The 15,178-nt window shown below is 46.2% G+C and overlaps 1 protein-coding gene across 2 annotated transcripts in view; it reads left to right on the top strand.

The window, feature by feature from the left end:
* Positions 1–15,178, top strand: part of EMILIN2 (elastin microfibril interfacer 2) — a 60,561-nt gene that overhangs the window by 34,244 nt on the left and 11,139 nt on the right. For both annotated transcript variants that reach the window (XM_015121629.3, XM_077974889.1), the window contains exon 4: positions 2,824–4,749. In XM_015121629.3, the coding sequence (XP_014977115.3) occupies positions 2,824–4,749 (1,926 nt within the window). The remainder of the gene's footprint in view (positions 1–2,823; positions 4,750–15,178) is intronic.

The following is a 15,178-nucleotide window of genomic DNA, read 5'->3' on the forward strand; positions in this document are numbered from 1 at the left end:
ATAAACCTCTTTTCTTCACAAATTACCCAGTCTCAGATATTCCTTTATTTTAACACAGAATGGACGAACATATCCTGAATTCACTGTCATTATAAAAAACATACTATTTTTGCAACTTTTTCTTTTTTAGAGACAGGGTCTTGCTCTGTAACCCAGGCCGAGTATAGTGGCATGATTATAGCTCACAACCTTGAACTCCTGGATTCAAGTGATCCTCCCACCTCAGTATCCCAAAATGCTGGGGTTACAGGCATGAACCACTGCACTTGACGTGGAACTTATTTTTTACTGAAAAACCTGTAATGGACAATCTTCCATGTCATGAAATACTCTACAATACCACTTAATGGCTTGAGAGAATGTGAGTTATTGAACACCATCCACTACTGTTGGTCACTTAGGTTGTTTGTAATTTTTCACTATTATATATAATGTATGAATATGCATCTTTTCCTATGAAATTTTTGTACTCATTTCTGACTATTTACTAGAATAAATTTCTTGAAGTGTAATTGTAGGGTCAAAAGATTCTGAGTATTTTGATATATATTGCCAAATTATCCTTTGAAAAAAATGCAATTTGCACAGTCACCAGTGGCATATGAGCAAAGCATTTCCTTACATCCTCAATCTTTCCCCCTTCGCTGCCCTTTGTTTTGTTTCCTTTGCTTAGAATAGCATTTCCACTTGCATATGATTCAATAACTTGTTTCTTTCTTTAGTGTCTTAAGAGAGAATAAATATTTCAGTAAGGAAAACAAGGTGTTCTTTTTAGTTCTCTACAAAAAGAAAGATTCTTGGGAGTTTGGATATCTGAATTTCAGATTTGGTTTTACTACTAATGATTTTAATAAATAATAGCTACTATTATGAGCTTGTGCAAAAGTTCAGAGGAGGAAAAAACAATGATCATTGAATTCAAATATCTATAGCATTCTAAATGAATTTCCAATGTTTTCCAGTGTAATGTGTTAATGCATTTTATTTAATTGCAACCTATGTTGTGTTTGACTTTTTCTGCTTTATATGATATGTCTCACTGTAGTTGCCAGGTTTGTCAGTGTTAACCTCTTTCAGTATTTCTTTTTTTTTTGAGATGGAGTCTTGCTCTGTCGCCCAGGCTGGAGTGCAGTGGTTGGATCTCAGCTCACTGCAAGCTCCGCCTCCCGGGTTCCCGCCATTCTCCTGCCTTGGCCTCCCGAGTAGCTGGGACTACAGGTGCCCGCCACCTTGCCCGGCTAGTTTTTTGTATTTTTAGTAGAGACGGGGTTTCAAGGAGTTAGCCAGGATGGTCTTGATCTCCTGACCTCGTGTTCCGCCCGTCTCGGCCTCCCAAAGTGCTGGGATTACAGGCTTGAGCCACCGCGCCCGGCCAGTATTTCTTTTCTTTCTTTCTTTTTTTTTTTTTGAGACAGGATCTCTCTCTGTTGCCCAGGCGGGAGTACAGTGGTGCTATCTCGGCTCACTGCAACCTCCACCTCCTGGGTTCAAGCGATTTTTCTGCCTCAAGCTCTCTAGTAGCTGGGATTACAGGCACCCGCCACTACACCTGGCTGATTTTTGTATTTTTAGTAGAGATGGGGTTTCACATGTTGGCCAGGCTGGTCTTGAACTCCTATCCTCAAGCAATCCACCCGCCTCAGCCTCCCAAAATGCTGGGACTACAGGCATGAGCCGTCATGCGCGGGAGCAGTATTTCTTGTATCCTACTGTACTCAGGGCATAGTTTGTTTCTTATTGTCCTATTGCTGCAGGTTTCGATAGTCCCCTTTTTATTTATCTCTATGTCTATCAATTTATCTTTGTTTTATGACTCATCACTATCATTCGCCCTCTTATCATTATTAAAAATTAATAATTTTTTCTTTCTTTTGGATTGTTTCCTTGGTGTTTTCTCAAAATAAGATTACCCAAAATTCAGTGTTTGCATTCTTCTTTTTTCTTCTTCTTTTTTTTTTTTTTTTAAAGATTCAGGGCCTTGCTATATTGCCCAGGATGCCCTTGAACTCCTGGGCTCATGCCATCCTCCTGCCTCCCTAGTAACTGAGACTACAGGCACACACCACCTCCCTGACCAACTTTCAATATTTGTATTCTTTGACTTAGTGAATCTTACTATATATGGTCAGATGGTGCTGTTGTTAGGAGACACTGATGGAATAGTTGCTTTATCTCTATTGTTTTTTGTCTCCCAAACTGCAAGCAGGGCTAAACAATGTCTATGAGACTCTTCGAGCACAGAGATGTTAATAAAATTAAAAGAGAAAACATTCAGGCACTGCTTTGAGGGTGAGGGTAGCATCAGATGATGTGATATCATATGATATCACCATGCAACAGCTAATGAATGGGTGGATCTTGCTAAAGTGACTTCTTGTGGTTTTACTGTATATAGTCAACTCTTGGGGTGTGGCTGCAGTTCGCTAATATGGGAATGAAGTGTTCATATGATAAAGCAGATAATGAATATTTCTCCTCAGGGTGAAAGAGACCATTGGTTATCTAATTGGTGCCATGTACATATTATTTTAACAGCTCTAGGAGGGATTGTACCCCTTCTTTATAGATGAGAGGATTATAGTTCACAGAAGTTAGTTAACTTGCTCAAGGACAAACAGTAAATAGCAGAGCCAGAATGCAAGTAGAGGTCTATTTTACTCCAAAGCCCTCTTTTCTACTGTACCACAGTAATTACCTACAATTGTGTAGTGACCTATAAGTGAAGGTATACGTGTATTTTGTAGGTACCCTGTTTATTGTCTTGGCAGAATCTGGCTAAAGGTAGAAAGTGTTCATTCATGTCCAACTTTATCTTTGTAACAGATAATGAACCCAGCCAAGTCTCAGAGCCCAAGAAGACTTTGTCCCCAACTGGTACAGCACAACCAAGCCGGGCGTTAGATCCAAAAGAGGGGCCCCGGGAACTTCAGGAAAAGAAGATACAGGTGCTAGAGGAGAAGGTTCTCCGACTCACAAGGACGGTTCTTGACCTCCAGTCTTCCCTTGCTGGAGTGAGTGAAAATCTCAAACACGCCACTCAGGATGATGCCAGTAAAACACGGGCACCGGGGCTCAGCAGCCAGCACCCCAAGCCTGACCCCACCATTAGTGGAGACACAGAAACGACCCGGAGTCCTGGCGTCTTCAACACTAAGGAATCTGGCGTGAAGGACATCAAGTCTGAATTGGCTGAAGTCAAAGATACTCTGAAGAACAAAAGTGACAAGCTGGAAGAGCTGGATGGAAAAGTGAAGGGCTACGAAGGGCAGCTCAGACAGCTCCAGGAAGCAGCCCAGGGCCCGACGGTGACCATGACAACCAACGAGCTCTACCAAGCCTATGTGGACAGTAAGATCGCCGCCCTGAGAGAGGAGCTCATGGAGGGCATGGACAGAAAGCTGGCTGACCTGAAAAACTCGTGTGAGTACAAGCTCACTGGCCTCCAACAGCAGTGTGACGACTATGGGAGCAGCTACCTGGGAGTGATAGAGCTCATAGGGGAGAAGGAAACAAGCCTGAGAAAAGAAATAAATGACCTCCGAGCCCGGCTACAGAAGCCTTCAGCCCAGGCAAACTGCTGTGACAGTGAAAAGAATGGTGACATTGGTCAACAGATCAAGACGTTGGACCAGAAGATTGAGAGAGTTGCTGAAGCCACCAGAATGCTGAATGGAAGACTGGACAATGAGTTTGACCGCCTTATAGTTCCAGAGCCAGATGTGGATTTTGATGCAAAATGGAACGAACTTGATGCAAGGATCAACGTGACGGAGAAGAACGCTGAAGAACATTGCTTTTACATTGAGGAAACCCTTCGGGGGACCATTAATGGAGAGGTGGGTGATTTGAAGCAGCTTGTTGATCAGAAAATACAGTCTCTGGAAGACCGTCTGGGGGGTGTTCTCCTACACATGGCCAACAACACTGGTGCAGAGCTCAGGCCCCCAGGGGCAGCAGCCCTGCCAGGAGTGTCAGGGCCAGGAGATGAGCGGGTCATGATGGAATTAAACCACCTGAAGGACAAAGTTCAATTTGTTGAAGACATTTGCCTGCAGAACATCCAGGGAAAGCCTCATGGGATGGAAGGTGCCTTGCCAAACAGGGAAGATCGCGCAGTGCGCGACAACCTGCACCTTTTGAAATCTCTCAACGACACCATGCACAGGAAGTTTCGAGAGACCGAACGAACCATCCAGAAACTTCAACAGGATTTTAGTTTTCTTTATTCTCAATTAAACCACACAGAAAATAATGTGGCTCATCTTCAGAAGGAAATGAGCAATTGTAGAGCAGGTGAAAATGCTGGCGTGGGTGGGTTCACTAAGGGGGGTGAGCAAGAAAGGACAGTGGACACCCTGCCGTCCCCCCAGCATCCCATGACTCATTGCTGCAGTCAGCTGGAGGAGAGGTGGCAGAGGTTGCAGAGCCAGCTCCTCTCGGAACTGGACACTTGTAAGGAAAGCATGCAGGGGGTCCAGAGGGAGGTCTCCATGGTGGAGGGCAGGGTGTCTCATATGGAGAAAACTTGCAGCAAGCTGGACTCTATCTCAGGAAATCTTCAGAGGATCAAGGAGGCGCTCAACAAGCATGTCAGCAGCCTGTGGAACTGCGTCAGGCAGATGAACGGAACACTCAGGTCGCATTCCAGAGACATTTCTGGCCTGAAGAATTCAGTCCAGCAATTCTACAGCCACGTCTTCCAGATTTCTACTGATTTGCAAGATCTGGTCAGATTTCAACCATCAGCAAGTAAGTTGAATCTTACAATTCTATTTCTTGTATTTCTTCGCAGCACGCAACAACAGTTTTTAAATAATTTTTTGTTCATTTTTGATTTTGTTGAAACTTCATCAGGTAAAAATGTGACAGTATTACGCTAGATTTTGGACAGTTCACGGAATGAACTAAATGCCACCAGTCCTACCCAAATGTGGTTCCTAGATTGGTGCCTGAATTATTTGGTGCTGGGTAGCAATGAGATAAATAGATATTCTCAATGTTAGTATTTAGGAACTTCTAAAATAATTTGACAGGCCGGTCGCAGTGGCTCAGGCCTGTAATCCCAGCACTCTGGGAGGCAAAGGAGGGTGGATCACCTGAGTTCGGGCATTTGAGATCAACCTGGCCAAAATGGTGAAAACACATCTCTACTAAAAATGCAAAAATTAGCTGGGTGTGGTGGCATGCGCCAGTAGTCCCAGCTAGTAGGGAGCTGAGGTGGGAGAATTGCTTGAACCTGGGAGGCAGAGGTTAAGGTGAGCCGAGATTGCATCACTGCACTCCAGCCTGGGCAACAGAGTGAGGTACCATCTCAAATAAATAAACAAACTAACAACATTGCAGTGTTTAAGCACATGATCTATGTATTTTACAAAAATATCAATTCACAACACATTGAAAATAAAAAAGGAAAATGGTTCTTCCCACAGATGGATGGCAAAACATTATCTATAGAATCAGGTTGGTGAGCTCAGAGTTGGGGTCAGATTTTTGGCATAACAGTTTGGGGCAGTGGATGTTGTCCTCTCTTCTACCTAGGGAGTCTCCTAGGTACCTCTCTTCAAGCATCACTTTTTATCTGTGTCATTATCATCTTCAGGGCTTAGCTGATGGCAGATAGGATGCTGTCGTATTTGTTTCCAGACACGACCGTGGATGAGAGCAGTTTAGGGGCAGGAACTATCTAAAGCTCCATAGTGCCTGGATCCAGGAAGCTCAGCAGTAGTGCTGAGAGCAATGCTAGCTACACCTTAGGCACTCAACAAATGTGTGTTGAATGAATGAATGAATGAATGAATAATATATGCAATAAGATTTTTTGCTACCTGGGGGTGCTAAATGCAGCCTCCTTGAAGGACAGAACTTCTCTTGTACCTGGGTTTATACTCTGAGACAGCCTCAGACATGAGCCAGACCTCTCTAGTTGGAGTCCGGGTGTGAAAGGAAGGAAGAGGGAGCTGGCGTTTTTGAGGTACGGCTCCGGCTTAGTCCCTTCAGGGGGACTGAATTCCATCACGGCCTCACAGAAAGGCTGTTTTCCAACAGTGAAAATGTGCCCGAAGTCATGTGGCTGTTCAGTGGGGGAGCCAGGATGGGAACCAGGCCAGGCTACATCTAAGAATTATTTCCTTCCAGTCCGGCCATGATGACTGTGTGTCTCCCAGAGCTGAGTGCAGACTTACTTGGTCCACGGGGACTTGTTGAGGGGCCTGCTTTGTGCTAGAAGGAGCCTATTTCCTGACCTCCCCGTCCCTGTTCTCTTTTCTCCCTTCCTTGCCTTTGGGACTTTTACCTCCCTGACCTGGTTCTGCTCCGGTGACACAGGCCCTTGCACAAGGAACTGAGATTTTACAGCCTCTGTGAGCCTTGGGATTTTATGATCAAGTCCCAGATGTGACATAAAACCCAAGGCAGGGTAGGCTAGAACATGGGAAGCAGGCAAGCTCTGGCTTGGCCAGGGAGAGCCAGGGCCAGGTCCTGGCAGCTCAGGAGGGTGGAGAGGGTCCGAGGTAGGTAGGAAAATGCCCTGGATGTCCCCAGAGCACTGTGCTTATCTTGCAGATGAGGAGTCACCTAGGTCCAGGAGGACTAGGAATCTGGCCCCCACCCCAGTGTCCAGCCTGCTGCACCTCACTATTTATAACCCAGCCCTTCCCCCACTCCAGGGCCACACAGCTCCTCTATCTCTGGAATGTTGAGTAGAGGTCACAAGACCATGTATGTGTTCATAGAATGATTGTCCCTTGTGGTGACAACGCTGTCTGGTCTGTGTCTTACGATAACAGATTGAATCAGATATTTCCAGTTGATTTGGAACTCTCTGGTGGCGTGGGAAGCTGTGTTAACATTTTCACATTTGTCTGTTGCAGTAGGAGTTGGGGGTGAATCCTTTTAAAAGAGAATGTGGCTTACAAAACATGATCCCTTTGGACTGAACTCATTGTGGTGAGTGTAGACTGCATGGAGTTTTGAGAAGTTCATTGATTGGAAAAGAGGCAGAAATAAGCAGAGCCTTCTCTGCCCTTGTCTAGCATCCAGGTCTAGGAGACCTGGAACCTGAGTATCAGAGGGACCTGGGAGAATCTGGAGCTAAGGTCACCATGAAAGTGACATGTCAATCAGTTAAAAGTCAACAGAATGTTTATTGAGTGCCTACCATATGCAAGGCTCTTGGGGGACCTGGAGATAAGTAGGTATAATCCTTAGTCTAAAGCATTTGCAATCACAGTGGGAAAGAGACTCAGGTCTGCAGAGTGAATGAGATCATAGCGGTTGATCACTTTAGTTCATAAGGTCTTATTGAGCCCCTATTATGTGGTAGGTAATGGCTGTGTGGGGGAGTATGTGGATAAAAGACAGTCTGATGGGGAAACAAGCAGACAGATGGTCACAGGAATGGGGTGTGCATGAGACACCTTGGGTGTTCCGAGAAGCACCCACAGTGGAAGTCAGGGAGGGATTCTCAGGAGAGAGCCCTGAGCTGAGCCCTCAGTGTAGGTATTTACACAGCAGAGTACAGAGGCTGATGAGGTGAGGAATGAGGTGACATGAGAGAAGCTTCCAGGAGGAGGTGTTACTGGATCTGATTGAGGGATGGGTGGGATTCAGAAAGCAGGAGGGGAGGACATTGTGGATTAGCTATTTATTGCTTTATAACAACCCATTCCAAATCTTGCTGGCTTAAAACAACAAAGATGTATTAGTTTCCATTATTCTGTAGGTCAGGAACCCCGGCAGGGCTTGGCTCAGCGGTTCTTCTGCTCTATGTGACATCAACTTGAGTCGCCCACTCAGCTGCATTTGGCTTGCGGTTGACTGGAAGGTCTGTGAAGACTCGGTCATATGTCTGGTGCCTCGGTGCTCCTCCACCTGGCCCCTTTCTCTCCATGTGGCCAGCCGGGGCTTCCTCACAGCATGGCGGTCTCAAGTAGTCAGACTATGGTGACTGTCAAGGGAAGTGGAAGCTGCTGGGCCTCCCACAGGCTAGCCCAGAGCTGGAGCGGTATCACTGCTGCCACATTCTATTGTTAAAGCAGGTCTGCTCTTGAAGGGTGATGTGGCTGGTATGTTTGGGGAAGGAAGGGGGATTAATGGTGGTCATGATATCTACCACAGTGAGCACAGGTCCAGAGGTGAAGATGTATGACAGTTTTGGACCAGTAAGCAGATCGCCAGACCAGGAACACACACTGTGGTGTTTCTACTTAGCCTGTTGCCCTCTTCACAGATCCTGTTTCCTTTGGAAGCATCACTGAGGTGAGGCTGAATTATCCAAGAAGCAGCCAATAGGGGAGAAGAAGGGTCTTCAACTGATGCTTAAATAGATCCAAGTCTCTTTCGTGTCCTTCTGTTAAGGGCAGGTGTTCTTTCTTGGGCTTAAAAGGGATTCCTGAAATTATATGCACACACATATATATATAGATAGCATATATATAGCATATATATTGCATATAATATATAACATATATTATATATATATAAACTGTTTTTTGAGATGGAGTCTCCCTCTGTTGCTGGGGCTGGAGTGCAGTGGTGCGATCTTGGCTCACTGCAATGTTCACCTCCCAGGTTCAAGCGATTCTCCTGCTTTAGCCTCCCAAGTAGCTGGGATTATAGGTGTCTGCCACCACATCCAGCTAATTTTTGTATTTTTAGTAGAGACAAGGTTTCACTATGTTGGTCAGGCTGGTCTCGAACTCCCGACCTCAGGTGATCCACCCACCTCAGCCTCCCAAAGCGCTGGAATTACAAACATAAGCCATTGTGCGCAGCCAGATATATATATTTGAGGCAGGATCTTGCTCTGTCACCCAGGCTAGAGTACAGTGGTGCAATCACAGCTCACTGAAGCCTCAGCCTTTCTAGGTTCAGGTGATCCTCCCACCTCAGCCACCCAGGTAGCTAGTACTACTGGCACGTGCCATCATGCCCAGCTAATGTTTTGTTTTTGTTTTTGTTTTTGAGATGGGTTTTCCCATGTTGCCCAGGCTCGTCTCATAACCCTTGGACTCAAGTGATTCACCTGCCTCAGCCTGGGATTCAGGCATGTGCTGTAATTACATGTGCTGGGAATTACAGGCATGAACCAGTGCGCCCGGACAATTTTTTTGGAGCAGGGGGTTGGGGGACAAAAGGTCCACACGTCTGGGCACAGTGGCTCACGCCTGTAATCCCAGCACTTTGTGAGGCTCAGACGGGTGTATTGCTTGAGCCCAAGAGTTCGAGACCAGCCTGGGCAACACAGGGAGTCCCTGTCTCTACAAAAAATACAAAAAAAAATTATATACTTTTGAGAAAACGGTCCAGGCAGAGGGAACAGCATTCTCAAGGGCTATGAGGAAGCTCTTTTGAAAAGCCCAGAATACTGGTATGGCCAAGTGTATAAGCAAAGCAAAAGGTCATGGGCAATGAGGTCAAAGCGACGGCAGGAATGAGATCACGTGGGCTTTCGAGGCTGTGATAAAGGAGCTGGATGTTAAGTGCCATGAGAAACTATTGAAGGATTTGGGGAGTGATTACTTCCATTGAAATCTCAGCTCATCCATGCTTATAAACAGTGGATGATTAACTAGTGTCCTGGAATTGGTAATCACTCGGGAAATATTACCTATTACTTAAACCTTGCATCCCCTAGAATGGATGTTTAATCTATTCATGACTGAACTTTTCTCCCTTTCTCTACCTATAAACCCCCAGGCCTCCAGCCTTAGAAGAGTGAGAGAGGGCCTGTAAACACAGCAGACACAGGGTGAGGGGCCTTGGTGGCTCTGGGGATGCTGTAGATGGCCACGGGTTTTTTTTTTTTTTTTTTTTTCTTGCTTTCCCTTTCTTTTTCTTCTTTTTAAAATTAGGGTTCAAATAGACAGTATAAAAAGCTTTAGAAATGGCTGGGCCAGTGGCTCATGCCTGTAATCCCAGCACTTTGGGAGGCCAAGGCAGGAAGGTCACTTGAGCACAGGAGTTCAAGACCAGCCTGGGCAACACAGTGAGATCCTGTCTGTAGAAATTACAAATTAGCTGGGTGTGGTGGTGTGCACCTGTGGTTCCACCTACTCAAGAGGCTGAGGCAGGAGGATCCCTTGAGCCCAGGAGTCTGAGGCTGCAATGAGCTATGATCACACCACTGCACTCTAGCCTGAGCAGTACAGCATAATCTTGTCTCTTAAAAATAAAAAAAAGCGTGGAGATCTCCCTTTTCAGCATTCACAGCTTCATGTATCTCATGGATCAATAGTTTTGTTGAGCAGAATCTCATCACTTATGAACAAATTAGGTTCTAAATGGAAAGGAGGCTCGAGGCCCTTTACTCCCTATACGGTGTGGTCACGGATTTGAGCCCTCCTTCCCAGATGGACTCACTCCCATTTTCACAGGTGCGGGGAGCATCGAGCCTTCAGCCTGTCGCAGCAGGCACCCTCTTTAGTTCCTTTTCCCCAAGTTGTCCAGCGTTACCCCTACTCGAGTCTGAGTGACCCATGAGTGATTCACAGGGAGACAGCAGAGGCTGTCTCCATGCCTGGGACCCAGGATGCCCCAGCCTGCAGCCCAGTGGCAGCAGCATGTGGAGAATGGCGCAGCCCGCCCTCCCCAGCTGGTTTTAGCTTCCCCTGGCCCCACGCAGAGGCTGAGCCTCAGCTGGACCCCGCCCTCCCACTGTTCCTCTCCCAGTAGGGGAAGGAAGGGGTGCTGGTGGCGAGCAGGAAGGGTAGGCTGAGGGATAGAGCTGTGTGCAGGGGACTTCTCTTTCCAGATGTCACGCTTCCAAGAAGAGCCGGCCGGCGTAGATGTCGGCACACTAGACATAACGGCATCACTTCCTTTTTCTGTTCTCCCACCCCTTTCTGCTCATGTCTCTGAGTATTTTTCATCATAGCATTTCTTTTAGGAGTGCTGCAGGTTTCAGCCTACTATTTTTATGGAGTTATTTAAGTTATAAGAATGAAAAAGCACAGCCTTCTCAAATAACTAGTTAACCAGAAAGCCTGGCCAGGGCACTGCCTGATGCTAACATTCTGACCCCTTTGCCCCAACTTGAGATCAGCTGAGTTTGGGGAGAGTTTAGGCCCAAGGCAGCATGATGGACTTAGGGTTTTATAAACATATAAAGGCTCAATAAATTGCTTATATTCAGGCCATAGGGAACTCCTGACAACTCGCCCCCTTTATCCTGTGGGCACCAGGTTTCTACAATGCTCTTCGGTTTGTATAAACCGCAGCTGCTTTTCTGCATCTTAGCCTTGAACTTAGAGCTGCAGTGTTCTGAAAACAGCTTTCCCAGAGCTGCGTGCATAAATGCCTCTGGGATCTTAAAAAAAAAAAAAACAACAAAAACAAAAAAACAACAACAAAAAAGGAACTCCTGGGCTTACTCAGGAGATCGCTGTTCAGCAGGGATGAGGTGAGGCCCAGGAATTTGTAATTAAATTTGTGACTAAAAAAACTGCTGGCTCTAGTCCTGGAAATTGAAGGCAGGCTACCCCAGAGGCAGTGGGATCTGCCCATCTCAGGTAAGCTGCGCCCAAAAACAAAGAGGAGGTAGCGGGGAGGGAGGACACAGAATGAACCACTGACTTTGACACTGCACCAGGAGAAGTCAGTTTTGTGTGAGCCCACTTACAGACTTGATTCTGTTCTAGTTTTTGAGGTCTCTCCTGGTAGTTTATTTGTGTAGCTTTATAGTGAGTCTTAAAATCAAGCAGTGTAGACCCTCCTATGCACTCCCATGTAAATTTTAGAATCAGCTTGTGAATTTCTTTCTCGCTATTTTTTTTTTCCAGATGGAGTCTTGCTCTGTTGCCCTGGCTGGCGTGCAGTGGCACAATCTCGGCTCACTGCAACCTCTGCCTCCTGGGTTCAAGCAATTCTCCTGCCTCAACCTCCAGCTGGGATTAAAGGTGCCTGCCACCATACCCCACTAATTTTGTATTTTTAGTAGAGACAGGGTTTCACCATGTTGACTAGGCTGGTTTCAAACTCCTGACCTCAGGTGATCCACCCACCTCAGCTTCCCAAAGTGCTGGCATTGCAGAAATGAGCCACCATGCCTGGTCTAGCTTGTGAATTTCTAAAACAAATTTAAAAATTCCAAGTGCTGCTGATGCTCAGCTGGGTGAGTGCCTTCTCTGTTGGGGTTCCGTGATAGCAAATTACTTTCCAGCTCAAATGTATTGCCACGGATTCTAGCATACATGACTAAAGCTGTATTTATATTTCAACATTCACTAGTTTGTACTTTGCAGAAATTTAGACCCATATTCTGTATTTAGCCCTGTCCTACTGGTTTCACATTGTTAGGTCTGGATTCTTACCATTTTGGTGTCAATATGGTACCTTCTGCAGTGCAACCAACAGTGCTCCCTCTTACAAGCTCAAGGGTGGTTTTGTTTTTTTGTTTTTTTGTTTTTTCCATTCAAACCAAATTCAAAAACAGCATTTATTTATTTATTTATTTACTTATTTATTTTTGAGATAGGGCCTTGCTCTGTTGCCCAGGCTGGAGTACAGTGGTGTGATTATAGCCTTGAACTCCTGGGCTCATGCTATCCTCCTGCATCAGTCTTCTGAATAGCCAGAACTGCAGGCACAAATTACCATGCCCAGGTAATTTTTAAAGTTTTTTTTTTTTTTTATCAAGACAGAGTCTGGCTATGTTGAAAGTGCTGGTCTTGAACTCCTGGCCTCAAGCGATCCTCCCACTGCAGCCTCCTAAAGTACTGGGATTGCAGGCATGAGCCACAGTGCCCAGCTCAAAAGCAGCATTGAGATGGCTATTGACTTGGAGTAGAACTATTCCAAGGAATGCAAGTTTGCCTTCTCAGCTCCAGGGATCCTTTTGCATGCCTACTTGTCAGCCAGCTTGGTGGCCTGCCCTCCTGTTCTTCAGGGAAGACCAACAACTGTTGCTTCGAAAAAGCCCGTTTGTCTAAGCTCACCCCGCACCCATTCAGCACCACAAGCCACAGTTTCTCTGAATTTTCTGATGAGTCCAGCATTTCTCATGCTTCAGTCCGTGATGGTATGGGGGTTATTTCCCAGGAACTAGAGCTTTGCCACTCAGCGGAGCAGTCAACTGTGAAAACATCTTCCGTCCATCCACTTAGCTTTCTGTATGTCAGCACTTTGATGCTTTTTTTTTTTTTTTTTTTTTTTTTTTTTTTAAAGTCTGAAGTCTTGATCAGCATCTTTAAAACACTTCTCCAGTTTCAGCATTTGGTCAGCAGGTATACCTTTTGGATGGCAGGGAGATCAGATTTCACCTTCACTGGACTTCTGATGAATTACACTTAACATTTGCACAGGGTTTTACAAATAGTGGGGCATTAGCGGGGCATACCCGCATCCATTGCTTCATCTGATTGGCATCAATTTCTGCCTGGATGACAGGAGGGCACTGCAGGTTGAGCCCGTTGCATGGACAAGGTTTCAGTGGCTTCCCCACAGCCAAGTCTCAGCCACAGGCTCTAACAGCTAAGGCCAGGCTTTCTCCAACAGCCTCTGCTCTGTGACAAGACACCCCTTAGTTGCCAAGAACTTTCCCCAGGTCTCCTCCTGCAGCCCAGCTGCTCAGGGCTCTTGCAGAAAGCAGGGCTTCCTGGAGACAGGAGGCAACCCCTGACTCCTTAATGAGCGAGGGTGTTAGTTCAGGGGGAAGACACTTGTTTTTTGGCACATCAGCCCATGAATTATTGGGGATTTTCTTAGGAAAGTCTTTGTTTTAGTAAAAGTTGAAATTGATGTTTGGTTTTGAAATTGACTTTCAATAGGAGCTTTCGAGGAGAGGGAATGGCCTTCAATCCCTACATGTCAGGTTCACCCATGGTGAGGCTGTGACCCTACCCGACCCGTGCGGGGCATCAGGCAGGCCTGGTGTGGTGTGGCTGGTCTGTCCCTATCATTCCTCAGGAGTTAAAACACATGAGGAGCAACCCTTGGCTCTTATGAAGAATTCATTTCAAATGGTCCGTTCTTGAATTAGAAACACATGTTCAGTTCAGAAAGCAGTCGGCTGCTGGAGAGGTCTCTTTCCAGAATGAGCAGAGTGCTATCCAGCCTTTGTTAAGACTTGGTCATAAATGTGTGCGTTCGGCACCCCACGTGATGCTGTGGACTGAGCCGGAGCTGGGAGAGGCCAGGGCAGGGGGCACCCATCCGAATGAGACGTCGCTTTTTCATGCCTGTCTCTGCTGTGATGTGGCGGGCTGCTTTGGAGCCTTCAGCTGTCCACGGCACTCATGCACAGACTCCCCAAGGAGACCCACTGAGGATATTTGGCTCAAGCAGTATCTAGTTCATTCTTTTTCCTCTGCCTTTCACTAGTGCAACAAGTCTGGGTGTTGAGGGAGTAATGGATATGTTAAAATGGATTATAGTAAAAGACAGAATGATCACTGTCCTATATGTATCAGAACTGCCTTGTTAGGACCCCAGAATGGCAATTATTTTTGGCAAAATTAGGGTTCCCAAATGGCTGGCATCTAATGGCTGGCAGGAATTAGGGTGCATAGTCCACAGTGCCTGTCATAGATAGGCTCAGCCTTCTTTTATTCACCCAATACTTAAATTGTTCAGTGCCAGTTACCAGGCCTTGTGCAAGGCCCTGGGGATGGCAGAGAATTAAGATGCTCAAGTACTCATCAGTCAGCCAGAGAGGAAAGGTCTGAACCACAGAAAGAGCCCCCAAAGGTCCATGTTGCTTCCTGGTGCAGAGGCAGGACTGTTCAAGCCTGCTGGACCAATCCAAGAAGGCTTCATGGAAGAGGTGGTTTTGAACTGGGACTTCAGGAGTGGGTGCCGTTGTGAGGGTGCTTGCAGTGAGGGTGCTGGAAGAGGCCATTTCAGGGGTGCACATGGCAAAGGCACGAAGCCAGGGAAGTCACATGAGAGCTGGGTACCAGTGAGCATACTGATGGCAGCCAAAGGAGGCGGGGGCTCAGAATGTCAGGCCGAGGACAGTCAGTCTGATTTTTACGAGAAGTGGAGAACAATGGAAGATTTTTGAGCAGAAAATATGATGAGAATGCTTTCTAAAGAGCATTCTGGAAAAGGTGTGAATGAAGGATCCAAGCGATATTTCAAAATTAGAATCAGCTGGGCCTAGCAACAAATTTGTGTGTGAAAGATTGGGAGGGGGTGACCAAAGGAGAAGGAAGAGTAAAATAGGACTCCGTGTGCCTGGATG

This window comes from Macaca mulatta, chromosome 18 (assembly GCF_049350105.2).
Source record: "Macaca mulatta isolate MMU2019108-1 chromosome 18, T2T-MMU8v2.0, whole genome shotgun sequence".
In the NCBI taxonomy this organism is placed as follows: domain Eukaryota; kingdom Metazoa; phylum Chordata; class Mammalia; order Primates; family Cercopithecidae; genus Macaca; species Macaca mulatta.